The 25,526-nt window shown below is 51.1% G+C and overlaps 1 protein-coding gene across 1 annotated transcript in view; it reads left to right on the forward strand.

The window, feature by feature from the left end:
* Nucleotides 1-886: 886 nt before the first annotated feature.
* The window catches only part of WNT3 (Wnt family member 3), a 45,799-nt gene continuing 21,159 nt past the window's right edge, over nucleotides 887-25,526 (forward strand). The window contains exon 1 of the mRNA XM_016139823.2: nucleotides 887-1,079. Coding sequence (XP_015995309.1) covers nucleotides 1,000-1,079 — 80 coding nt within the window. The 5' untranslated portion in view covers nucleotides 887-999. The remainder of the gene's footprint in view (nucleotides 1,080-25,526) is intronic.

Below are 25,526 nucleotides of genomic sequence, written 5' to 3' on the forward strand. Positions count from 1 at the left end.
TGGGGCCGCTGCGTTTCACCCGCCCCCAAATGGTTCATCTACAAGATCCAAATTGAACTGCGGGTCGTGCTTCCGACTCGAGCTGGAGGCCGGGTCTGAACCCCTCGAGGAGGAGAAAGTGACCCGGCTCCAGAGCAGGAAATGCAACTGGCCGCTGGTGTCAGTTGCAGGAAATGCAAAGGCAGCAGGAGGTCCCGATACCGATCTGATCCCTCACAAAAGACTCAAATGACACTCGGCTCTGTCCCCCGGCGCCGCCCGCAGCCAGACCTTCGAGCCTCCGCGGACGCCTCTGCGCCCCTCTCGGACACTCGGGAAGCGACCTCCTGCGGCCGGGTCGAGTGGCGGGTGCCTCGCGGGCTCGGGAGGCTGGAGGCTAAGAGAGGTTGCATTTCCCAACCCCCTCCGCGACCCTCGGATCTTGTCCTGCCCGAGCGAGGCTTCGGAAACATTTTTGTGCTTTCTACTGTCGATTCCTCACGGGCCCAAGTCCCAAGGGGTCACGGTCCCCCGAGAGAAAAGAAGCCACCCATCCATGCCCACGCCAACAGGGCACCACGTGAACGCCCCCGTCAAAGCCCCAGCTCCCAAAACCTGGATGGCGGGGGGCCGCGGCAGTAGCGAGCCAGCAGAGGGTCCATCGTGCGTGTCCCCCCAAGTTCTCACTGTGTCCGGGGCGCGGGCTTTACCCAAGTTTACTGGGCGATGCCCTTCCCGGAGCCCGACTCGTGGGCCAGGCGGGAGGGGCGCGTGATTGACAGGCTGAACTACAGACTCATCTCTTACCTTAGGCCGCGGGCGCTGATTGGCTGCTCGCTGACATCCTCAAACCCGGCTGCTCCGCGCTGGGCTCGGGAGGGGGGAGGCTGCGGGTGGAGGTGCGCTTCTGACAAGCCCGAAAGTCATTTCCAATCTCAAGTGGACTTTGTTCCAACTATTGGGGGCGTCGCTCCCCCTCTTCATGGTCGCGGGCAAACTTCCTCCTCGGCGCTGCTTCTAATGGAGCCCCACCTGCTCGGGCTGCTCCTCGGCCTCCTGCTCTGTGGCACCAGGGTCCTCGCCGGCTACCCAATTTGGTGGTAAGATTCTCCTCTTGTCTGCCCGCGGCCCGATTTCTTCACCGAGTCCCAGGGTGGTGGGGGGCGCTGGCTGGGGGTGGGCTATGGCAGGGCTGGGGCTCCTTTCTCTGTGCCTCCTTCCAGCCCCCCCCCCCCACCCGACCACCCCTCCTGGATTTTCCGCTGGTGTCGCCTTCAAAATCCAACTCCCGGTTTCTCTGATAATCACCATTTTCCCTGCTACTCGCTGCAGAGGCTAAAGGACTTCCTTCCTCTCAGGAGGTCTCTTGTTTTTAGATCCTAACCATCCACCCATCCCAATAGAGGGGGCCCCCCCGAAGACCCTCCATTTGCTTGCAGTTGGGTTTCTGGAAATCCAGCGCAGCCCCTGGGGCCCAGCCACTCCTTTCTCCATTTTGGGGTCTTCATGGGCAAAATCATCCTGTTCCTTCCTTGCTACCCCCACCTCTGCCGGCATCTCCATCAAGAGATCTCCCCACAGTAACCCCCATTTGCCTTCATATTTCAGACCCAATGGCTTCAGGGGCAGGGGAATGGGGGGGGGTTCATCAGACTCTCCCCACTCTGCTCTAGATTAATCTTGAGCCTCAGAAGTGAATGCGGTATTTGCTGATCCGAGATGCCATTGAATTCGGATTTTATTCCTTTCTTGCTTGTCCATCCTGGCGAAAGGAGGGAGCCTTGAAAATGTAGTTGTTCAGAAGGGGGGTGGATTTGTTCTTTGACCAAAAACCCAATTCTCCATGTCAAATTCGTTCCTTTTTGGAAAACCGAGGATCGAGGAGAAAGGGAGAGAGGGAAAGGAGAATTCCATCCCCGAGAAATGCGGATACAATAGACATTTTTAGTAAATAAGGCCGGGAAACCTAGCACGGTGGTTTTTGGGGGTGTGCGTGTATGGGGGAGCCGATCGAGGAATAAACAACCCTTTAGGAGCTCCAGTTCCAGGGAGTCCCCTTGTTTTCCAAGCAGCCCCATCGCCCCCCTTCCCCTGCAGGTCCCAGAGGCCAGAGGGGAAAGACACACTGAAACCAGTTCTCTCTAAATTACACCGCCTCTCCTCAGTCTCCAGCCCCCTGCATTCCGGAAAACTTTAATTAAAGAATCTTCCCCTCCTGGATGTAGGAGAGCCTCAGCCTGGGGGGTGGGAGGTGAGGAGGAAGAATTTGGGATCCGTGAGTAAGGAAAGGGGCTGTGGCCCCTGGGGTGAAAGTCAGAGAGGAGTGCCACCAGCGTGCCGTGCCACCCGCATGTTCCTCTTTCCCTGCCTTGCCACCCCCTCCTCAACCCAGGATAGAGGAGGCAGAGACAGGAGATTGGGGGGCCACACCCTGAGACTGCCTCCAGTTGTTTGGGGGGGGTAGTGTTTGTGTCTGGGTGTTTGGGGGACGGGATAGGGGCAGGAGCAGGGCATAGCCAAGGGTCTCTGGTTAGAGGGTGCCGAGAGTTGCTTCCAGGACAGACACCCAAGTCTTTCTTCTGCCCAGCCCATCCTTCCTGTGGTGCTGGGCTGGCCTGAGGCCTCCTGTACATAAAGAAGTCTGTGGGGGTGACAGGGGCAGCTGGGATTCTGGGCTGGGGGCTTTGCCGGTTGTGAGGAAGGCCGCTGTGAAAACCAGTCCTGCTGCGTCTCTGGCCCTTCCTGACCCCCGCCGGCTAAGGACGGCTAAGGATGTGCTGTTCTTCGCCTTCACAGGGACCCTGGCCATGGGAAAGGTAGGAAGAGAAGGCTTGGAATGCTGTAGGCTGTCAGGATGAGGAATAGAGACCAGGTTCCCCTACACTATGAGCTGGAGGAAGTACCTCCTGGGCAGCGTCTGTGGGGAGGGTGGCAGTCTGGTGTGTCGTGGTGTATCGGGGAGCATCTAGATAGGCACACCCTATAGAAAGACGTTAGAAAAACCTGGAAAGAAAGGGCATTGGCCCTAACGTAATGCTGGACACATGGGTTGTTTGGGGGTTCGGGGACAGGGATGCTGCTTTGTTTGAGAGGAGAGACCTGTGTGCGTGTGTGTGTGTGTGTGTGTGTGTGTGTGTGTTTTCTAGGTCTGTGAACCTAAGGGGTGCCATCGGTACACGAGTGTTTCTCTGTGTGCGGGAGTATCTGTGCCTGCAACTGTGTGACTGTGGACATGAACTCAGGTGAGATGGCCTGGGGGGGTCTGTGGCTGGTGACAGGGTGTGCTGTGTCTGCATACAAGCGTCAGCAAGTGGCTAATCCTATGAGTGTGTGTGTGTGTGTGACAGAGAAAGTCTAGAATTATCTATGCCCATGTCAAGGTCAGCACCTGTGCCTGCTCATGACATTGCATGACTGTGTTCATGACTGGGCATGTGAATGTTGCGTGTGTGTGCGCACGCACACATTCCTTCATGGCAGCGGAAGGGAAAAGCCCCGCAGATGTCTTTGTGCGTGGATATCAGTGCTCGTGCCCATGACCTGATTGTGCTTGTAAGTATGAGTGTGAGGGTTGTGTCTGAGTCTGCCTGTGACCCTGTCCTCAAGTGCCAGTGATCATGGCTGGGCCTGTGGCTATGTTTGCACACATATGACCCTTGGGTGTGAATGGCATCCCGAGATTGGGTGCTTGGTGGGTGTTCATGGTCTTGGAGGGACAGTCCAGTAGGAGACAAAGGTCTAACAAGGTTCTGCAAGGGGCACGGCTGGGCGGTAAGGGGCAGGGTGTGCAGAGCCTTCCTTGGCACTAGATCATCCTGTCTTCCTGAGAACTGTGGTCAGCAGCCCTCCTCTCCGAGGCCGATTGCCTTTGCTCTTTGAGCTGGGGTGGAGGGTGAGTCACCTCAGGACTGCGGCCAGGGCCAGGGCTGCTGGGACAGGGGTGGTAGAGTGGATAGGCTTCAGATTCCTATTCCCACTCATTCTGTCCTCCCATCTCCCCCTCTTGGCAATCAGATTCCAGTCCTTTTAGCATCTGAGCCTGTCATGGCTGCCCTTTTTGGCCCACCCAGATCACACACTCCCCAGGAGAGACTTATAGGGAAAATCCTTTAGCTGGGATTTCTGTCTGTGCCACCCCTCAAGAAGGCGTTTCTATCCCCATGTCCTGCACTGGTCAGGCCCCAGCCCTGAGAGAAGGTAGACCAGAAGGTAGAGCTATGAGAGGGCTAAGACAGAGAGGTTCATGGAAGGAGATGTGCTCCAGAGCCCTGCAGCCAGGTCGTGGCAGCGCTGGGACGGGACGAGGTGACGGCAAGCCCTGATTTCTGTAACTCTTCTTGTCAGTTGCAGTTAGAGCCTGGTGAAGGAACTTGTCTTTCTTCTCCTTCTTGGGGGGGAAAATGAATTATCTTATTAGGGCCCAGCCCAGTGTCTGCTACATTCCAAAGGCCCTGATGGAAAGGGCTAATGATGGGGGTCAAGAGCACACTCCACCTCTGTGTGACCACCCATCTGGGGCCTCCGTTTCCTCCCTTTTCACCCAGGAATCACCAGCCTGCCCCGACTCACAGCTAGAGGCGGGGAGTCTTCTACAGAAGTCAAGGGCAGTGAACTGGGAAATATACCTGAGAGCCATTCCCCAACGCAAGAGCCTGCCTCAGTTTCCCCATCCATCAGATGTCCTTCTGCCTCCCCCACTCACTCCTAGCTCCGCCTGCCTCTCAGAGGCTTGTGAACATGTTCAGTCAAACCCTGTGGGGGTCAGTGGGCTGGGCCCAGAGAGGCACCTGGAGACTGCGGGGGAGGAAGGCCCCCAGGCCAGGTGTTAACACTTGTAACAGGCAGGAATTACAGCTGGCTGGGCTGGGGCTGGTGAGGAGCTGAGCTGGCTGGAGGCTGTTGATCCCACAGACAGACAGACAGACAGATGGGCAGATACCAGATCGAATGGCCAGGCTTTAAGCGGGTGGTCTCCCTTCCAGGGAAGGCCTTTCCCTGGGGGAATGTGGTGGGGAAATTAATCCAGGTCTTTTGGAAGTGAGTTAACTGCCCTCCTGCCCACCCCACCCCCATTGTGGGTGGAGCTTGATCCAAAGGGAGCAAAAGTGGCAGCTGATCTGTTTGTATTATTCCGAAGGGACCACATTTTGCTTTAAAAAAAAAAAAAAAAAAAAAAGCCAAAACAGGCCAAACATTATAATAATGCTAGGTACCTGTAGCTGAGTTATGTTTTTGGAAGAACCTGCTTTAGTGTGTGGGCAAGGCATGGGGGAAGGGGCAGCTGTCAGGGAAAGTTATCCCAGAATCTCACAGCATTTTGCCAACAGCTCCAGGGCTAAGAGGTAAATCATGGGTGGAGTCTGGACCCTGAGCATCACCCCTGCCCCAGGGATCCTGAGGAGCTTAGGTGTGGGGTGACTGCCCGTGCGGAAGTCCTTTGGGGGGAAGATCCAAAGAGATGGAGGGTAGACCATGGCTCCCAGTCCCAGTGGGCACTCTGTCCTCCATCCCTATAGCTTTCCCAGTGGCAAACTCAGCCAGACCCCACCAGCGCCCACACTCTCTGGCACCTGAGTGCATACTCAGTCACTGATGAAAAGAGAAAGGGCTCTAGGTGGAAATCCCCAAAGAGCAGACTCAGCCAGGCAAGTGTCTCTCATCCTCCTTTCTACAAAACTTAGTGCTAGTAAACCTGAACAGCACTTGGGCAGCCGTAGAATTGAAAAGGTGATATGAACATGAGGTGGGGGGAGGGAGCTATGACCTTGGGGTTTTCTCTCAACTTTAAATACGTCTCTAACTTAGTCTGGGCAGGGACAAGGAGCAGGGGGTTGTGGCGAGAGAGGTGACTCTTCTCAGAGGAGGATGCAATTAACAGATGCTTCCGGGGAGAGTGGGAAGGACAACCTTTCTGGCTTCAGAATGGGGTGAGCCCAGGTCTGAGGAGATTCTGGTCTTCTAGTCTTTTTTATCCACCCTCCTGTGAGCCACAGAATCTATCTAAAGCTACCAAGGAGAGAAAGACATTACCTACCCTCTGTCCTTAGGTGGGAGAGGAGGTGTGCTTTCCTCAAAGGTTAAGGCCAATCTGATATTACATCTATACATTCATATCATCTTGTGTGACAGGAAGTACTTAGAGCCGAGAGTGGAGAGACGTATGTCCGAGTTATGAGCTTGCCACCGACTGGCTGTGTGACCTAGGATGAGTCCCTTTCCATCTCTGTACTTCAGGTCCCTGCCTCCCTCTGGGCTTCCTTTTCCTAGACCGTACTGAGGGGTCGCTCCTGCCTCCCAGAGTCCACAAGGCTATGACCTGATTGATTCATTGCTGTGAAGCATGGAGCTCCACATGGCCCCTGTGAGTCTGCTTTCCCCACCCCTCCACGACCCATTCAGGTATTCAGAGCTCGTCTTAGGCAGCCCAGCCCTTGACTTGGAGCCCCATCTGACCTAAATCCCAGAACTGGCAGCTCCACTACTGCCAAACCAGCCTGCTTGCACCTCTAAACCTCACTTCTCCCTCAATGTTCACATTCACGTCTGGCTTTTTCAGGTACTATCTGGGTAACCTACCGCAAGTTAACTTCTCTGAACCTCAAGTTCCCTATATGTAAGATGATAATAAAGACTGATTCTATCTCTTAGAATTGTTATAAAGATTAAATGAGTGAATACATATAAAGCTCTTAGAATAATGTCTGACATACAGGAAGTACTATATAATGTTATTTTCACCCCTATCTGCAAGCTCTTTTGACTTCTCTAAGTCCTGGATCTAAACTTGCCTCTTCTAAGAAGTCCTCCCAGATCGGCCCCACCTGGCTTAGTTTTGTTCTTATCCTCAGAGTCAGCTTGCCACACTATACTTGGCACTGGTGACTATGAGCATATAGCTCTATTCTTAACTTGAGGGAGCTAGGCCAGGCTGACCTGAACTCAGCTCTTTGCCTGCCCAGAAAGGAGAAAGGAAGGCAGAGAGGACATTGGAGTCTCTCCTACCCTCCTCCCACCCCACAGTTTGCCAGACTCTTGCAGCCACTGCCATTTCCAGCTGGGACCAGGAGCCACCTCAGGCTGGGCCAAGGAGGGGTGGAGGAGGCAGGCTTACTGGAGGGGGGGAGTGGCACTGGGGCCGCCTGAAGCAGCCCGAACAGAAGTTGCTCCTCCAGGAGCTGAGAGATGATTCAGAAGGTGATTTATAGACGGAAGGCAGAAAGCTTGGCTCCTGGCAGAGGCCTGCTGCTTAATTACATTCTTTGGGGGGTGGAGGTATGAGTGGGGCTACAGCAGGGGGACTGACTTCTACCCCCTCCCCCTCCGGGCCTTGGCCCTGTAGCTGCCCCAACTCCAAGCAGGGTCCCTCTTTCTCCTGCACTGAAGAAGAAATTCTCTGTTCTCAATGAGGGACTAGGTTGGGAGAGCAGGAAGGGTGGAGGAGGTAGAGAAAAAGGAATAGGTGAGTCCCATCTCCTGGGACTCCTCCAGGGGAGTCAGGGGTGCAGAGAGTGCTGGGACATAGGACCGGCCTGGGAAAGATCACTTGGTCTCCTCCCACCTGGACAGAGGGTTTCTAGAATCTTCCTGAGGGTGGCAACCTCACACTTTCTCTCCAGTGCCCTATCCAAAGGCTGCTTCTGGGTCCTTCCTTCAAATGTGCTCCTTTTCTGTTGTTGAATTCTCAGTGGGCCACAGGCCGGTGCTGGGGACTGAGCTCTGTGCTAAGAGGTCAAAACCCAATTCTTTGCTATTAGGCAACCTGCGGTATGTGGGCACGATGGCTGCCTTAGATCTAAAAGGGTCTCCAGGCAGGATCAGCCTTGCATTGGAGGGAGAGAAACTTTCCCATCCACATGTTAAACTAACATCTCGGGGAGTCACCGCAGTTCAACGGCTAGAGCCAAAATCACTCACTTCTGCGCTGTTGACAAGCAGCCCCATTCTGTGCAGTCACCTGCTGGAGTGACATCTGGATTTCCTCTGTGCACACTGACCTATGTGGCAACCGCCCCACATCTCTCTACCGCTTTGTTCTCAGGCAGCCTTCTTAGAGGCTTCGAAACCTCAAAACTCCGCCCCTAGTTCTTGAGGCTAGAAAGGTGTGTCGGGGGCAGGGGGTAGGGAAGCCCAGGCTGATAGGGTCTGTTTATTTGTTTGCAGCTTGGCGTGTACAGCCGGGAGGAGTTGGCAGGGGTCAAGATGGGGACACTAGACAGCTCTCTGGTTCCCCCTGAGGCGGGCCTTCTCAAAATGGCCTCATTATGTGTGTGGAGTGAATTCCAGAAATGTTAGGCACACCCATCCATCTCGGGAAGCACGGAGATGCAGAAGTACGCTCGGAGACAAGAGGGGCGGTGTGGGGTGCTGGGAGGCTCTGGGCAGGGAGTGAGGGGACCTAAAACCTGGCTTTGCCACTAGTTATCAGTGACATTAGGCAAGTTAATTCACTGTTCTGGGCCTCAATAAAGAGAGGAGCTGGACAGGCTGCGGGCCTTGGGCTTCCAGCTCTGAGATCTCAACCCCAGATTCTGGTCATCTGGCTATTTGGATTATCCGTGCCTGGTAGGGGGGTGGCACTGAGGGCTGCCCTTAGGGCAGGCTGGGGAGTGCCTGGGCACAAAAATGTACACTTAAACAGCTGTGAGATCATGGATGAGTCTCTATTCCCCAGGCCTCTATGTTTTCATCTGCAATATAGGCGATGATGATAACACCGACCTGTAGGGCTGTTAAGAACTTAAGAGGAAGTACTCCTTAGGAAAGCCCTCGGAAGAGTGTCTCATTCTTTCTAGAAATGTTAACGCCATTGCCGGTCCTACCAGAAAACAGGCGTAAGAGCCAGCCTCTGGTCAAAGGGTGCTAGAATGGACCCATCAGGATGCTCTGAGCCTCTGAGCTTGAGGCGTTAGTATTTCCAGATGAAGAGGAAGGAATGGAGCCCGGACAGGGGATTTCTCAGCTCCTTTTGTGGGGGTCATGAGGCACAGTGGGGAGCACCCAGTGGAGAGAGCAAAGGTTTGAGGCCAGGCGGGCACAGGGCACACCCAAGTTCGCAGCTGAGGGCATGGGGCTTGAGAGCCCTTCTGACCTGAAACAGAGATTTCGGGCCTCACCTAGGCTCAGCCAAACATGGAATAGGATTTCTAAGCAAGGATGCAATGGTGGGAGATGTGGGTAGATGTGAGGAGGGCTGAGGGTAAAGAGCTGGAGCTGGAAGGGGCTCTCCCGAGGCCTGCGGTCACCTAGATAAGGACTTGCAAACTGGGAGACCATTCACTTGAGTTAGGCTGGAAAAACAGAGACGAGAGAGAGAGAGAGAGAGAGAGAGAGAGAGAGAGAGAGAGAGAGAGAGAGAGAGAGAGAGAGAAAGAGAAAGAGAGAGAGAGGGAGAGAGGGAGTTGGGGTGGAGGGGGGATGGGAGCAACAGGACCCAGGACCCAGGTCTGTGGGGAGGGCCATTCTGCAAAACCTGCCCCTGGGCACAGAGTCCCACTTATCTGCCAGAGCCAGCTGGGCCAGTGAGGAAAACCAATCTCTTCGAAGGGCCCATTAGGAATGCAAATACGGCTGCGGCAGTGCGTGAGCCAGCATCCTGCCGCCGGTCCGGCTCCTCACTACTTCCCAGCCTGCTTTCCTGAGCTTGTCTCTCCCCTGCTCTAACACCTCCCGTGGCTCTCCACTTCTTGTCTGGCTCTGAGATTCCCTAGGATTGGCCTCTACCCACCTGTGAGTGGCACGTTTCATAGTCCCCCACGAACCCCCCAACATCCCTTTGTGCCTGTGCATCGAGCTATTCTGCCAACCCATCTCTCCCTGCCCCACAAGCAACTGCTGAAATTCTACTTTGCCTTCAAGACCCAGATCAAAACCTTCTTCCATTGGGAAGTTTTCCTAGATTCCTGAACTGCTGCCCTCAGAGCAGGGAAGATGTCATCACTCCCTCCTCCTCTCCCCCACGGGACGTGCTGCCCTGCCTTCTACCATGGGCTTTGGGGGTCTTATTTTCTTCTACTAGACTGCAGATGCCCTCCCCTTAAGGGAGAGTCTGTGTTTTGTCGCCTCGGTCCCCCTCCCCCGGTGTGCAGCATACAGTAGGGGATGCTAGTAAATAAGAACGCAACCCTGTGTTGCACGTCGCACGCCCTGCAAAGGCACGTGGACGAGGGCAGTTTCCGAGAGTGCCCGTTGTACACTTGATTCAGTGTCACGGACAGACTGAGCGAGCAGAATGAAAAAAAACCTCATCCCCGGGTGTAACCCGAGGCTCGGGGCACGTTGCTTCTGCCGACTTTGAAAGGCACCTGAACCTGGTGCCCGCTGGCCCCTGACCTGAGTAGGCTGCCATCCCAGAGGTTGAGGTAAGCCTTGTCTCCTTAGACTCAGCTTCCCTGGGATTATTTTCTCCGTCCCAGCTCCATTTGCAAATGTTTCCTATACGTGTACTATTTCTAACCCCACGTTCACCAGCTCACACCACCCTCAGGTGTCTAAGCCTGTAGTCTAAAAATCCCATTGGGTGGAACTTGCTTCTCCAGGCAGAAATAGGTCAGTATGTTTGTATCTGTGAGCTGGTCCCTAGTCACACATCATGATTCAAAACCAAGCTCTGCCCATGTTACAGGTGAGGACTTGGGTCACGCAGCCTGCACTCCGAATCCCTGCCCTGTTGGGCCCAAAGCTCTTTCCTTCTAACACCAGTCAGGCTTAAAAGGAGAATTCTTATTTGGGGTAAGAACTTACTTACTTATATTCTACCAAAGGGTGGCTTTGAGGCAACATTGCATTTGGCCTTCAACTTGAGGGCTGCTGCTTTGGGTTTCATAATTCTATTTCTGAACCTCTGGGTGGAGGTATCTTATTTGGGAACATGTGCAAGTCACTGGCAAACTTTCCATATGTCCTCAAGCTGGCAGTGGTGACTAAGTGACCACTGTGTTGCGGGGGGCTAGGGTGGGGTAGCCTTGGGCTCCATTTTCTCCCCTGGGTCTCCATTTTCTCACCTCTGAAACAGGAGGGAAGCAGAGTGCATGACCCCTGCCATTATTTCCAGCTAGAAGCTTTATCATTCTATTCAGTCCACTGTGTTCCTTTGCCTCCAGTCTCCATCCTGCGCATACCAGCAAACAGTTGGAATGCTCTTTCTTGCCTAAACCAATTCTTGTGTTAGTATCTCTGATATAGATAACTTTTTACTTGACCTTTCCAATTCAATATTTAGCTTTATTTCTTCCTGAAAAACTAGCATGTTTTCTCCTTTCAGATAAAGTTTCCCAGTTGTTAGAAAACCCTGTATTGACCTTGATTTGGCTTATTTGTCGTCCCCTTCATCTTCGTGATGATTTTCTATTTTATTTTATTATTTAATCCCACGTATTTTATATGATAAGATCTTTGAGGGCAGCCACTGTCATGCATAATTCTACATTCTCTGTGCCTGGCAAGTACATAGCAGATGCTCAATAAATATTCAGTGTATTTGCTGTCAGCCACTTTAAATCCTTTCTGTACAGAGGCGAGGTACATGTAAATTAAAAACAAAATTAATTTTGCTATATTGGGGAGTTGGCCCTGACTGGATAGTATTGGGCTGCAAGAATTCTAATCGGTTTCTTTCTATTTTTCATCGGCTTTCTCCTCAGGTGTACAAAAGTCTTATCTTCAAGAAGTCACCATCTTTTCTCCATGATCTGCTTCATTCTAAACTTGAAGTCGGAACATCATTTTTCTCTTGAGAAGCTCTCTTGTTTCTGGCCAGCAATCTTGCTTCTCCCCCTCCCCGGCTCCCTTCACATCTGGTTCCTTGCCCTGAAAGCCAGCCAGAGCTAGTGCTGCCATTGTGTAGGTGACGTCAACCGTGTTTCTCCATCTGGACTGCTTCTGCCCCTCCCTCCATCTCAGCAGCCGTCACGAGGACTGCTGGCACTGGAGGGTACAGGCAGGAAGGTAAAGCAGAGAAAGGCTGGGCCCAAGGTCACAGGGTCCCTCACTGCCAGCCAGGCCCTTCCCATTAGCAAAACCCTAGAGGAGCACTGGCTTGGCTTGGGAGGTGCCAAGCACCCATCCACGGATGGAGCCTCAGTGAGGGGCAGAGGAAAGCGGCCAGCCAGGGAGCCCAGGTGTCCTCTCAGCTCTGGGTAGCTTCTCACCTCCCCTCTGTTCCTGCCCTTGGAAGCACCTCCGGAGACCACCCCACCAGCCCTTGACTTCAGGAGAGAATGCCCAACCACAGGCCTGGTGTCCTCTATCTTAATGGAAGCTTCTGCAGAGGAGATTCCAGAGCCTTCCCCGGCTTTTAGTAAGGATGGAGTCTGTGACCACAGCACCATTCTTGAACTTAAAACTGTCCTAAGGGGGTCAGCCTCTTCATTCCCCATTTTACCTGTAAGAAAATCAAGGCTCACAGAGCCCAAGTAAGGAGATGGGAGGCAGAATTTAAGGGCCAGTGACTAATTTGTTGTGTGTGGTACATGCCGAGGAAACATAACACACACATTAACTCATCCTCCAGCAACCTCAGGAGGCAGGTCCTCTTGTTATCCTCATTCTACAGATGAGGGAACTGAGCCCTCCCCACCCCCAAAAAAGCCGTGTTATTGCCCAGGGTTCCAAAAATCCCAGAGCTCCAACCACAGCATGAGCCACCTAAGGCTCCCAGCCCTCTTGATGATGACACAGCCCATGGGTTAGGAAGTTCCTTTTTAGGTCTGACTGCAATCTTTCCTGACTTAGTCCAGGCCCTGATTTTCTTGTTTGGTCCCCTGGGGACATGAGCATCACTGTAGATTTTCAATTTACACTCAAGGACCCATCTAATTCCTCACTGAGTCTTCTCTTTTCCCGAAAAATCCCTCTCAGATGACCTGGCCTTCCGCAAACCCTTAACTGCCTTGTTCTCCCTTTTTACCTGTCACTTGCTTCTCTACATCTTTTTGCACATGCGGCGACTCACAGAACAGTGTTTAGACCAGGACCAAAGGGGTCCTGCTGCAGGCACTTCATTTAGAGGGCTTCACTCTGGTATCTTAAGGCCATGCTCCTCCTCACAGGGCAAGGATTCTGGGGTCCAAGGGGTCGTATCCACTCAGGCCTCCAGGTACTCAGGCCTCTTAGGTGTCTTGCTCAAATGGCCATGAGCCAACTTCTGGGCTGTGCAGACCTCCGCCCGGGGTTCATTCCATCAGAGCAGTCCATGCTGCTGGTTTGGGTGCCCTTACAGCTAAGAGGTATCAAGGGGAGGCTGTTTACAGGGCCTGTGAATGGAGCTTGGGGGTTCAGTGGGGCATCCAGTGTGGAATGGAGCAGGGGTAAGCAGATTGTAGGTTTGGAGCTGATTCTCCCATGTCATTTTTCTAGCACAGAACTCTGTGGAGAACCTCCCCTTCCAGGTGGCGAATGGAGTATTTTACCAAGATAAGATGATAGAATAGATTTTTAAAATTACTATTGAAATATACATATAGGAAAATACATAAATAGTAAGTGTACTGCTCATTGAGTTGGGTAGAATATATTATATTTAACAGTTTGTTAACATGACATGAAACTTTTAAATACTGGGCACACTGTGGATGAATCTTTATTTAGTGCTCTTGCCCCAGGCTCTCTGAATGTTCCAGCCAGGCCTGGGGTCTTGGATGGGGAACGGGGTCTCCCAGTGTCCTTCTTCAGAATCCAGAAGAAGGCTTGCTTTCTCCATCTTTGTATTATCTCACGTTCCTTCCTGAGCAGAGTCACACTGCCTTCTAAGACATCAACACTTCTAGCTTCTTCACAGTGTATGGTCACCTCTTACTTTCTAGTCCCTTTTGGTTAAACTGGGGCTTCGTCTTACCCATTCTCAGCCTCAAAGGATCTTTCTTTGTGTCTGGTGGGGTTTGTCGTTTTTAAATGGCCCAATCGGAAGAGCATTCAGCTAGCAGCTCTGTGTTGTTCCACACTCCTTTGCATGGCCCATGGTGATCTAGCCCCTTCCCAGTTTTCCACTCTAACTCATCTCCTACCCCCATATCTTCACCCTAAGACTTGCTTTCACTCTTCTGGAAAAAGAGTATGGGCTTTAGGAGACATCGGTCCTAGGCTCTGGATGGTTCTGTCCTTAATACCTGGGTGACCTGAACTTCTCTGAGCCTCAGTTTTCTTTCTGTAAAACAAGGGCTACTGTGAGACCGAGCACAGGGCCTGGTGCCCCCATATTTTGCTATCATTAGTCTCGTTTTATAATTTGTTCTTGTAGGACCTCCCATCTCCAGATCTTTGCCATTTGCCCCTGCCTTCCCTTGGAATGACTTCTGTGAACTCCCATTCATTCTTCGAAGGACACTTCAGACTCCATTTCCTCTGTGCGGCCTTCCCTCAGCACCTGGCCCCGGCTCACCCCCTTCTGGGCATATCTGTTTCATTGACTGGACTGTGAGCCCTCTGCAGGCAGGTCCAGGTCTCTATTGCCTTGACACCCACATCATCGCACATAGCATGGGGCACACAGTGAGTCCTCTAAGATGGGTCACTGGAGGAAGGGACACTGTTGAGAGTCACCTACCCATCACAGGCTCAGTTTTCCAACTCCAGCTGGATTCCCATTATCCCCATGAGGTCCTCCTCCTGGGTGGACCTACAGGCTGTTGTTTAGTTACCTCTTCGTGCCCATCTGTCTTGTCTTCCCAACTACAGAGTCAGCCTCTTGGGAGCAGGATTCCGCATTATATGTCTTTTATCCCTAGTGAGTCTCACACGTCATCCTGAATATTGCAGGAGTCCAGTTGGTGATTCTTTTGGTTCATTGGCCAATGCACCAGGCTCACATCCAGGCGCAGCTGGGTCTCACTCTGGGACAGTATTTTGTCTCACTCTGTGATTCCCCTGAGGGTCTAGCTCTGATCTTCTAGCCTCTGTGCTGGGAGTCAGCCTTGTGTTCCATAAAGAGGGTCAGCTTTGGGCCTAGACAGGCCTTGGTATAAATCTCAGATGTGCTACTTTATAGCTGTGGAACTTTGGGTGGTTTCTTAAAAATATCAGTTTGTTGATCTGTAAAACAAGAGTAAAAACCCTAATCTCAGGGTAGTTGTGAGGAAGAAATGAAATAATACACAAGAAACTGAGTTAAGGGTGAATAGTACTGAATGAATTAAGGATTTCTAAAGGTCATCCCAATGTCACAAGGGTTATAAAAATATTCTATCCCAGGCCAGGCTTCTTTGGAACAGAAAGAACTGAATTCCTTCCAAAACTCCAGGAAGCCATACACTTTATCTTGATTTGTCCTATCTAACTAATCTGTGTGAAGAATGAAGTGAGTGATGATGGCATGCGACTCAGTGGATCAAGACAATGTGGACTCCGGCCTGACCTTGTGTCCTGGTGTCCTGTTCAGCCAAAATATTCACAAAGGCCTCTAGTTCTCAGAAAGGGAAGGGTAAATCAAATGTGGTAGCTATTGGAGTCTTTATTGGGGTTCCAAAGACTGGTGCATGCAGGTTTAATATGGCCCAGTTAATGACTTAGACCTTGGCCCTTTCAGCCCTGCTAAGCACAGTGGGTAAATTTGGCTGGGGCTACAGTTTGCCTGGTTGGGATGCGGGCTGGTCCACAGATGGTAGTTATGGTGTGCATCCAACCTTCAGGTGAGAGGGGCCTGCTAAACCACAAGAAAGAATGAGAGGAAACTGAGGCAAAGAGAGGCCACATAATACATTTGGTTCTTTTAAATATTTTTATTGTAAACTGCTAACAATTTTTTTTTTTATTATTATGTGATACCTGACCGACACAAGAGAGAAAACATACCATATACTAGGAAGGACATGTTAATGAGATGAAAACCTGGGCCTCATCACGCCCCTGAAGAACCACAAACCCAATCCTGTCTGCCCCTCCCCTTCCCATCCCCCATCTCTCTCCAGACATGACTGCATCCTGAATTTTGCATATTTATAACATTACTTTAAAATAGTAGTTTTCCCAGCTAAGGCTGCCTAAACAACACATATTTCATTTTGCTTATTTTTAAACATTATAAAAATGGTGTTATACTATATGCGGTCTTCTATAATTTGCTTTTGTCTCTCTGTATTATGTTTCTACATTTCAGACTACGTTATCGGATATTACTGGAGTTTCTTCATTTTCACAGCTGTATAATAGTTGATCATCTGTCTATTCCATCTCCTGTTGATGGATGAGTGTCTCGATGTGTTCGTGTGGGAGAGTGGCTTGCGGGGTACCTACCAGGAGTGGAACTTTGAGTTGTAGGACGTGCGAATGTCCCGTTTTGCAAGTTGATGCCGAACTTTTTTAAAGAGTCTGTGCGCATGTGCACCATCGTCTTTGCGCCACATTTTCACTGACGCTCGGAATCAGGTGACTTCATTTTTGACAACCTGGCAGATATAAAATGTGATCTGTGGTCTTCGTTGGCGGAGGCGGGACTGCTTTAAGGTTCCGGAGCTGGGAGCGACAGAGGCGGGGCTGGGACCCTGGTGTTCATGTGGGCACGTGCATTTGGAAGAACACATGGCCCTTGTCTATGTGTCTGGTGGAAATCCTCCCTGACTTCAGCTTTCGGTCCCTCAAGCTCCTCATATTGTCTACTTAAGGGCCAGAGGGCATCACTGGCCATTTGATGACAAGGGCAAAAGTACCTAATGGAGCTCCAGACTTCTCTTCCCTGCCTCACCTCCCCACTTTCACCACCGCTTCCTTTTCTGCCCCTTAGATGACTCTCATGGGCGATGAACATCCTGCCCGCTATCCAGAAATAATGCCTCTCCTTCTGGGAGGGCCCATTCCACCAGGGCCGGGGCACAGCATCCTCCTGGTCCTCTTCCTGCCTGAGTTTCAGCAATAACATCTCTCAGGTGCCACTTCAGAGAACAGAGATGAATCCTTACCTTAAGTCTTTATCCAAACACTAGACTCCTCCCATTTGTAAAAAAAAAAAAAAAAAAAAAAAAAGCCCTCAGCTCCTCAGCACACATCGGAAACCAGATGTGGCAGCCATCTCCTGCTTGGATCTCTGTAGTGTGACTGGGCCCTTACTCTTCCTCTCTTCCTGCCCTGGGGCAAAACTCCGCTTCCTCTAGCTTCCACTGTAAAGACAGTTTTCCCTATGGAAAAAATCTTTCCCGTTACCGGTCTACCTACCCATGATCTACCTACCCATGACCTTCCCAGGATTTCCCCCGAATCCCGAATCTAGCTCAGAGCTGCCACCTTCCTGGGACTCTTCCAGCCTAACTTCCACCCTTTCTCCCAGCAATTCTGTACGTATTTGGGGGCCAGAGCAGGACACCGCAAAGTGCGCTTCTTACACCAATCTCATATAATCCTATTGAGAGGGCTGATAGGGTCAAATAAGTTTGGGAAGTGCCACCTGCTACTTTCAGCCTCTTAGTGTTAATGGTGCTCATTAGCATATTATGATCTCATTAGCATATTAGCAACACTGAGAGGCCCTGCAGGGATGACCCTTGTTTTGTTTTGGTTTGTGTTTTTAATTTAATCTGTTTTCCAAAAGTATGTAACCTCAAGCCTGTTTTTTTTTTGTCCCAAGTAATAGCTGTTACTCATTTGGGAAATGTGATCTGGAAGATGCTCCTGTTCCTCTCACATGTGTTTGTCCTTGTGGACTAACTCGTCTCAGCAATGTGGCTGTGATTCCAGACTTTTAAAAATCATCCTATGTGAACTAGTTCAGTCCACAACTCCCATTCCAAAGGAGCTTGGATGGAATGCATGTATGCCTGCATGCCTGCATGCCTGCATGAATGAATGAATGCACGAATGAATGAATGAACGAACAAACAAACTGAACAATCAACCAATCAGCCATTCGTCCAGCTGAATCTCCTCCTCTCCTGTGAGACAGTCAGAAACCAGTCCCAGCTGGTCTTCGCACCCTGGGGACGCGGGTCTATCTGGCCAGTGTCAGACCCTCTCTCCGGTATTTCCACGAAGCCTGCCCCCATCGCCTCTGGTGGAATGAATCACTCCTGTAATTTTCTTTTTAGGCATCTATCTCGCTGTGAGACTGGGAGCCCCTGCAGGGCAGGGACCCTGTCACACTCACCTCTATGTGCTGCCATAAGTGGGTGCTCAGTCCCCAGCTGCTGAATGATGGATCTCTCTTCTGACTCTTCCCAGAGGGATTTAGAACACTGTGGTTAAGCCTGCAGGCTCTGCAGCCAGACTGAATGTGTCTCTAACTACCCGGGGAACCTCAGGCAAATTACTTAATCTCTGCACTTCAATTTCCCTGTCCAAATGGGGATGATGATAGCAGTATCTTCCTTACAGAATTGTTGGGAGGATTAAATGAGTTAATATGTGTAAAGCACTTGAAACAGTGCCTGGCACAAGATTGGCACTGGCCTGTGTTAACAGTTATAACAATAGTGGCCACCATTTATGTGCCAAGACTGTGATAAGAGCTTCGCCTGCATTATTTCATTGACTCCTCCCTCCAGCCTCTTTGAAGCAGGGGACATTTCCATCTTTCTGATTAGGCAGCTGAGTCCTCCCGAAGGAACACGGTAGTGGGTGGTAGCAGTGGGACCAGGACTCAGGCCAGCCAGACCAGCCAGCCCCGGCCTGTGTGTTGGCAGTGCTGCTTATTACTCAGAGACTGGGCAGCTCCTCTAATCCTTCCCACCAGTTATTACCCCACTGAGAACCTGATCAGCTTTTTTCTTTTTAATCCTCTATCCTTCCCAAGAAGATACAAACCCATGGCACTGCATGGTTGGGTTTATGTACACGTACGGGCGTTAGCGAGAGTGTGTGTGTAAGGAAGCGAGAACGAGTTATTTGAGAGGCCTAGGGGTTGTCTGCTTTATTGGTAGACCCAATAAGTTAGATACTGAGGCGGGACTCACGTTGAGATACATGGTAGAAAAGTCACTGGTGAGTCCATAGTGCTGCAGAGTGGGCCGAAAGGTCCTGGCGTTCGGCTTGGTGTCATTGTCCCCAACACCTTTCCCAGCACCCTGTGTGTGCCCAGGAAATGTTTGCGGGCAGGACACCCATGGTCGCTTTTACCCAGGCAGTTTATCCAGGCGAAATGTGGAAAAATTCCTAAATATAAGCAGGGATGGTTATAAAAGGGTCCTCGGGACTGGGGGCCCACTCCTGACCCCCCACGGGCCTTCTGCCCTTCTCAATTCCCATAGACTGACTCTATTCTTCCCCACTTAGGAGAAGAACTCCAGAAGTCACAGGACCCACTGTTACCTTCTTTCCATATTGGCCAGGGCTTTATTCTAGCACCATCTCAGTCTGGCTACAAATAGAAGTGAGATGGCGGGGTAATCCTTTGAGAAGGGTTAAATGCAGTGATGTGAGCATAGGGGTTTAAGACGCACATACCGGAGGCTGTTTATCTTGAAGCAGAGAGGTTGGGGGCCTTCATTCTAGGTAGGGGAGCAACTATCCCCTTAGCACCTGAGGACAGACACAGGAGTCTCAGAAAGACAGAGGTGTCACCAGGCAAAGGCACCCATGAGTGGAAGCAGCCGGTGAATCTGGTAGAGGGAGTGAGAAGGGGGCTGAGATCTTTCCGGCCTGGAAAGGAAAGTCTCAGGAATTTATAAACTACTCTATCAAAAACTTGACTAGTGCGAGAATCTGGTTAGTAAGGTGTTGAATTTTAGATTTTTATCCTCTCCATGGTGGTACAGTGTGTTCTGTGAACAAAGGAGACTCTGAATTCCATAAAGACATGGCAGAACCCCTTCTCGAAGTTGGCCAAGTTCATTGGCTCCTCAGCCTTACGGGATCCCAAGTGAACTCCCAGACTGGGGCTACAGACAGAGCCGGCGGGTGTGAACATGGTCCTACCACCTCTCATTGGCCTTTGTTTTGGGCCAGGTGACCCCTAGTTGCCTTCCAGCTCTGACGGGCTCCTTTCTGAGGGGTCTTTTTCTTTCAGGCCCATGGTAGTCCCTATTTCACACTGCCTGTGGGATCTAAACTTATCATCTGGTACCTCAGGCCCTGGCCGCCTTCCCTCTGTGCTCCTTGAATTCTGGTGTTTTGTGTCACATCGATGTCCCCGAAGTGCCCTTCCCCTTCCTTTTCTTTCAGGGCACAAAAATCCACTTCGAAGCCCACCCCCCGCTTTGAGGTCTCGTGGAGTATCTGTTCCCCTTCCCATTCTATGTCCTCCTTCACTCGGCCCCCCTGTCTCTGCCAGGACGGGTTGTGAGCTGGTCTCCTTGCTCATGTCTTCGTTCCTGTGCGCGTGGCTTACTCACCAGATCGTGCCCTCCTCCAGGGGAAGGACCGTGATGCTGTCCTGGTTATTCCCCTTCATGCCCGTTCAGTGCAGAGCACACCGGGAGAGCCAAATAAATGCATTCTGCTGGAACGAACCTGTTATCACCGGAGGGTGGGACCCGCACAGAGCGAAACAACAAAAATAGTAGGGATTCGGGTCAGACAGATGGGGAGTAGGAGGTCAAACCCCGCTTCCACTTACTGGCTTATGGTTTCCTGTCTGAACCTCAGTTTCCTCACTGGCAAAGAGACACTACCTACCTCTCAGGGCTGTTGAGAGAAACGGGTGTGGGGAAATGCTTTGCAAACTGGAAGGTGCTCAAACCTATGTCATTCGCCCTGACCTCTCTTGGGAACTCGATGCTCACATCTGTCAACATCTGCTGGGCGTGGCTTCTTGGAAGAGGTCCTGAAACCATGCGTTCTGTCTCACACACGAATCCCTCCCGCCCTCAGTAGAGGTCCCTTCCCCGTGTGTCAATGTCTTGAGTGGGGTCTGGCCTCGTATGATATAACAGAGAAATAAACCTCAAGTGTGGAGGATCCGTGACAACATTCAAAAGTAAAAAGTTCAGTTGGCAGGGGCCCTGGCGTTTGAATTTACAGGGCTGTAAATCTAGAAAGCTGCCTGAGGAGCAGGACAGACCTGAGTATTTCCTTCCCCTCCTCCATCAGCCCTCCACCAACATGCTCTGCTCAGACCTTGTCCTAATAAAAGTCTCCCCTCAATGCTTTATTAGCCATCTCAGCAACTCTATTTCCTAGCTGTGTGACCTCAGACAAGTTACTAACCCTCTCTGAACCCATGTCATCACCCGTCAAATAGGGATAATAATAAACTCATAGGGTTCTTTGGCAAATTAAAAGATATATTCTTTGTAAAGTGCTTTACGTGGCTCCTGGCACTAGTAAAGCCTCAATAAATGTTAGCTATTATTAATAATAATAACCATTCTGAGTGTCCCAGTAAATTGGTTCCCTCAAGAACTTACTTATAGCAGAGTTCAGTAAATTATTTCCTCATGATCTTATTAACCACTCTGTACCCAAATAAATACAGCTCACATTACATTATTCGCCAGTGGGTATGCTCCTTTATTTCATTTACAGCTTCGAGTGTCCCTATTACCTCATCTCCCCAGTGTTTTCTGGGCGCCTCCTCCTGTCTGTGGTGACGTTGGCCTTCTCTTAGGCCAGGGTGATTCCCGAGGAAACTTTAACTGAAGCCAACCTGCTTTGACATTTTGCCCCTTGTGTTGAACAGATGTCCTATTTGTAGAGAAATTGGCCATTAAGTTTTTTATTTTAAACGTTTGCTATTTGTGTGTGTATATGGTGGTGGGTATGGAGGATGATTTTAATGGGGAAAACAAAGCGTGTTTCCCCGGAGGAAGTTCTTTTCAATGTTTGTAATGGATGTGACTAGAACACGGAACCGAAAATATAGATATTCCCTGTGACACTGCACTCGTATGGGGACGAGCCTGGTCTGATGGGGTGACAGGATGTTCTACACAGTGAGGGGAGATGAGGCAGCAGGAAGTGAGTACAGACCAAGGAGAGGGGAGTGGACAACAGGGGGCTTCACCATGGACTTGTGGAGAGAAAGTGTTTCCTGTGAGGGATGAGTGGGGAGCTCAAAGTCCTAGATATAAAATATGAAATGGAAAAGTAGCTGTGGGCAAGAATGGGGAAAGATGCGGAACCCCAGTTAGAGAAAGGCCTTGGTAACTTGACCCCCAAGAGTGTTTGTTGGCATCCTGCATCTCTGCAGAGAGAGTTTCTGCTTTCTCCCAAACACATATGGCCTGCCCAGCTGCAAGGCTAAGAAAAGTGAGCTGGAAATCAGGAAAAAAGGAAATCAGGGCAGAAACACCAGAGGACGCGAGGGTTGACGGCTTGGGCAGGGGGTCACCAGATAAAACGAACATTAGGTTACGGGAGGAAATGGTTTCTTCTGAAATAGACATTTTCCAGGACGTGTTAGCATGTGTTGTAATGCACGTGGAACGTAAGTGCAGTGGCTGGTGTGTGATTTTAGACCTAAGCGTATGTAAATGGCGGGGCATGCCCAAACACTGCTGCTGGGCCCTGGATCAACAACGTTTTGCTTCCATTGCTGTAAAGATGGAGACTTGTTGAGAGGCCAAGAGAGAGACAATGAGGGAGGGCTACTTCATGAGAGTAAGTGGACAAAACCTTGGCTGGAAAGGATGGACTGGTCCTGCCGGAGGCAAGGGGAGGTCGTGCCTCAAGGGCACGCATGGCAGAGGGCTGAGGAGGCAGGCTGTGCTCTGCGCCTCACCTTACCCCTCTGCCCCGTGACCATGGGCAGGTTCCCGAGCTTCTTCGCCTGTGACCTAGGACAATGCTACTTCTCCCTGCCTCCTCTTCAGATGGTGAAAGGTGGATACCACAAAGAGGTGGGGGCACCCAAACCAATTAAATCCGTTTCTCTGAGGGTGGGGGCCCACGCATCAGTAGTTTTAAGCCACCCCCTTGTGGGGGGAGTGCTATTTGTCGCGCAGCCAGGGGCTGAGAACCAGTGACCTACCCTCTGAGTGCTGGAACATTTAATGAGGTCCTGCCTGGACCCGGAGTACAGCTCCTAATAGGTGCTGAGTAAATGCTTGCAAAACCCAGGCGCCTGTGGTAATGAGCCCTTGAGAAGAAAGGACAGAGGGAGTGACTGTAACGACGCTGCAGAGGAACTGGCGGCAGGCAGGCCTGATGAATTTGGGGGAGCGCAAAGGAAGATGTTGAGGCTCGCTGCAGCTGCCTCGCCTGCGGATGAGGAGGGGGCCGGGAGGGAGGGGCGGCCACCACTTTGAACTCGCGGGGAGCCTCCCTAAGCCGAGCGGGGAAGTCCAGGTGCCGGGCAGGGCTGCTCTCACCTGCGCGTGCTCAGCGCCGTGGGGGAACGAGGCCGAGCAAGCGCTCGCGGGAACGCGGGGAAATACCCACCTGGGAAGGCAGCGGGCGGACGTCGCCCTGAGCGCGCGGCGGTGGCACAGCGCCTCCGCCCGGCCCGCCGCCGCCCCTCCCCACCCGTGCGCACCTGCCGCCGGGCGGGGTCCGGACACTCGCCCGCCGCCCCGCCCGCCTGCCGTTAAGACACGGGTTCGAGTCCTGTGTGGGTTCAACCCAGAAGTCCCCAAGAGTTGTTCGGCGTTTGGGTTGTTATTGTTCCTTCAAAGTTTCATTATGAAAATTGTCAATCAGAAAAACAGAAAAAATAGCATGAGTACGTATATACATTTTTCCTAGTTCAACTGTTTTAGCATTTTGCCACGGTTACTCCTCTTCTCCCTCTCTCCCCATCCCCAACACACACACACACACACACACACACACACACACACACACACACACGTGCGCGCGCACGGTTTGTTTTTTGATGAACCATTTCAAAGTAAGTTATAGTCATCATGACTTCACCCCCATTTCCAAAATTTAAGGATGACCCCCATGACCACATTCCATCATCACACTTAGCAAAATTAATGATTCTTAATGATTGAAATTCCCCCAATTATCCTCAAAATGCCTTCATGGCGAGGACTTTCAAACTCCGTTCCAATTTTTTTTTATTGTTATGTCTCAAGTTAATATTAATCTAAAACACTCCATTCCTCCCCGACGCACACATATTTTAAAGAAATGACACTAATTTTTTTGAGAATTCAGGCCTGTAGCCTTGCGGACTGTTCACATTCTGAATTTGGTTGCTCTCCCATTTGCTCTCTCATTTGGGTTGTTGATTCCTCGTGTTTTTCCTGACAACTGAAAATTACCTCTAAAAACTTGGAGAGATTCAGGTTAAACCTCTGTGGCCAGAGAATTTCCTAAATTCAAAGTACCCTGGTGGATGCTGGGTATTTTGTATTTCATTATCTCATACTGTGCTACTGTCGGGCTCTGGGGGAGGTTTCTAACGATCTAGTTTCCTGGACTCCTCTCCAGAGTCTGATTCAGCAGGGCTGACTTTGGAGACCAGGTGCCTGTCTTTTTTCAAAACCACCTCAAGTGACCTGAGCATCATAAAGCCACAGCCTGCATCCCCGACCCTAGCAGGTGCTGGTAAAAGACATGTCCTTGGTCTACTGCAGGGCATGGTATAAGGGAGTGGATCGGACAGTGTAGGTAGCTGAAGTCCTCAAGGTTCCGACCGACCCTCACTAGGGCCAGTGGCTAGTGCTGTGTAGGGGTGAGGAGGATGGGCTACCTTAGGGCAGTCCCCAGGCTGAGCCGAGAGTTCTTATAAGACTAGGAGTGCCCCATGTATATCTCCGTGCTGCCAGCACCCAGTGCAGGGCCTATCATAAATGTTTGTTGAGTGAGGACACACACCAGGTGTTGGCTTTTCAGAGAGTCATCTCCCAGCTGGGCAGCCTTACTTTCCATGTTCCCTCCTGAGCTAAGAATCAAACAAAGGATTTCCAGACTGTGGAGCCAGCAGCTGTGTAAAAAGCCCCGAGAACTAGTGGGGCCGTCACTTGCCCTTAGCTTGTTCTGGAGGTCGCCTTGGGATCTGGGGGAGGTGAGGAGGATGGCCAGGGTGACAGGTGGAGCTGCTCAGTATGGCAAGAGGAGCAGGAGTGCTGTGTCAGTTGGAGAGCCAGGCACTCTGCTCAACATACAAAAATGGATGAAATCATTCTTCCTCTCAAAAAAGCGTTAGTGGACAGAGAGCCAAAGGACAATTCAATTGAATGTGTTTAAGGTTATCCTGAGGTATGTGTAAGAGCTGGGAAATGCAGTTTAAACTGGACACAATAAGAGGGGATTTTAAGATTGGATTTTGATGGATGAATAGGAGCCCAAAGTGAACACGAGGGCCGTGCAAACTACGTTTATCTTGTACCAGAACTGGGCTCGAAGGCTATGGCAGTGTGGGAACCTAGCAAAATCCTGGCCCAGGAACCAGCAGACATGGCTTCCCAGAACAAGCAACCGAACCCTGTAAGGCCTTCATTTCCCCATCTGTAAAATGGGAGACTAAGTCCTGCCTTATATAACTTAGGGAGGAGTTGAGACGGGGAGAAGTATAAGGCTGAAATGAGCTACAGTTGCAAATGTGGTTTAGGAACAGGTTAAATTAGAATCTGATTAGCGGAGTGGAAGGCTAAGAAACTGATGGCAGGCCTCTAAGGCAGAAGATGTCAGCTTCAGGGCCCAGCTCAAATGCCACCTCACAAAAGAACTCTTCCTTGCTTTTTTCAGTCCTTCTCCCTTAAGCGTTCCCATTCCTTGTGGTTTCCACCCCGAATGGGATTTCT

The sequence above is a fragment of the Rousettus aegyptiacus genome, unplaced genomic scaffold (genome assembly GCF_014176215.1).
Source record: "Rousettus aegyptiacus isolate mRouAeg1 unplaced genomic scaffold, mRouAeg1.p scaffold_m13_p_6, whole genome shotgun sequence".
Classification (NCBI taxonomy): Eukaryota; Metazoa; Chordata; class Mammalia; order Chiroptera; family Pteropodidae; genus Rousettus; species Rousettus aegyptiacus.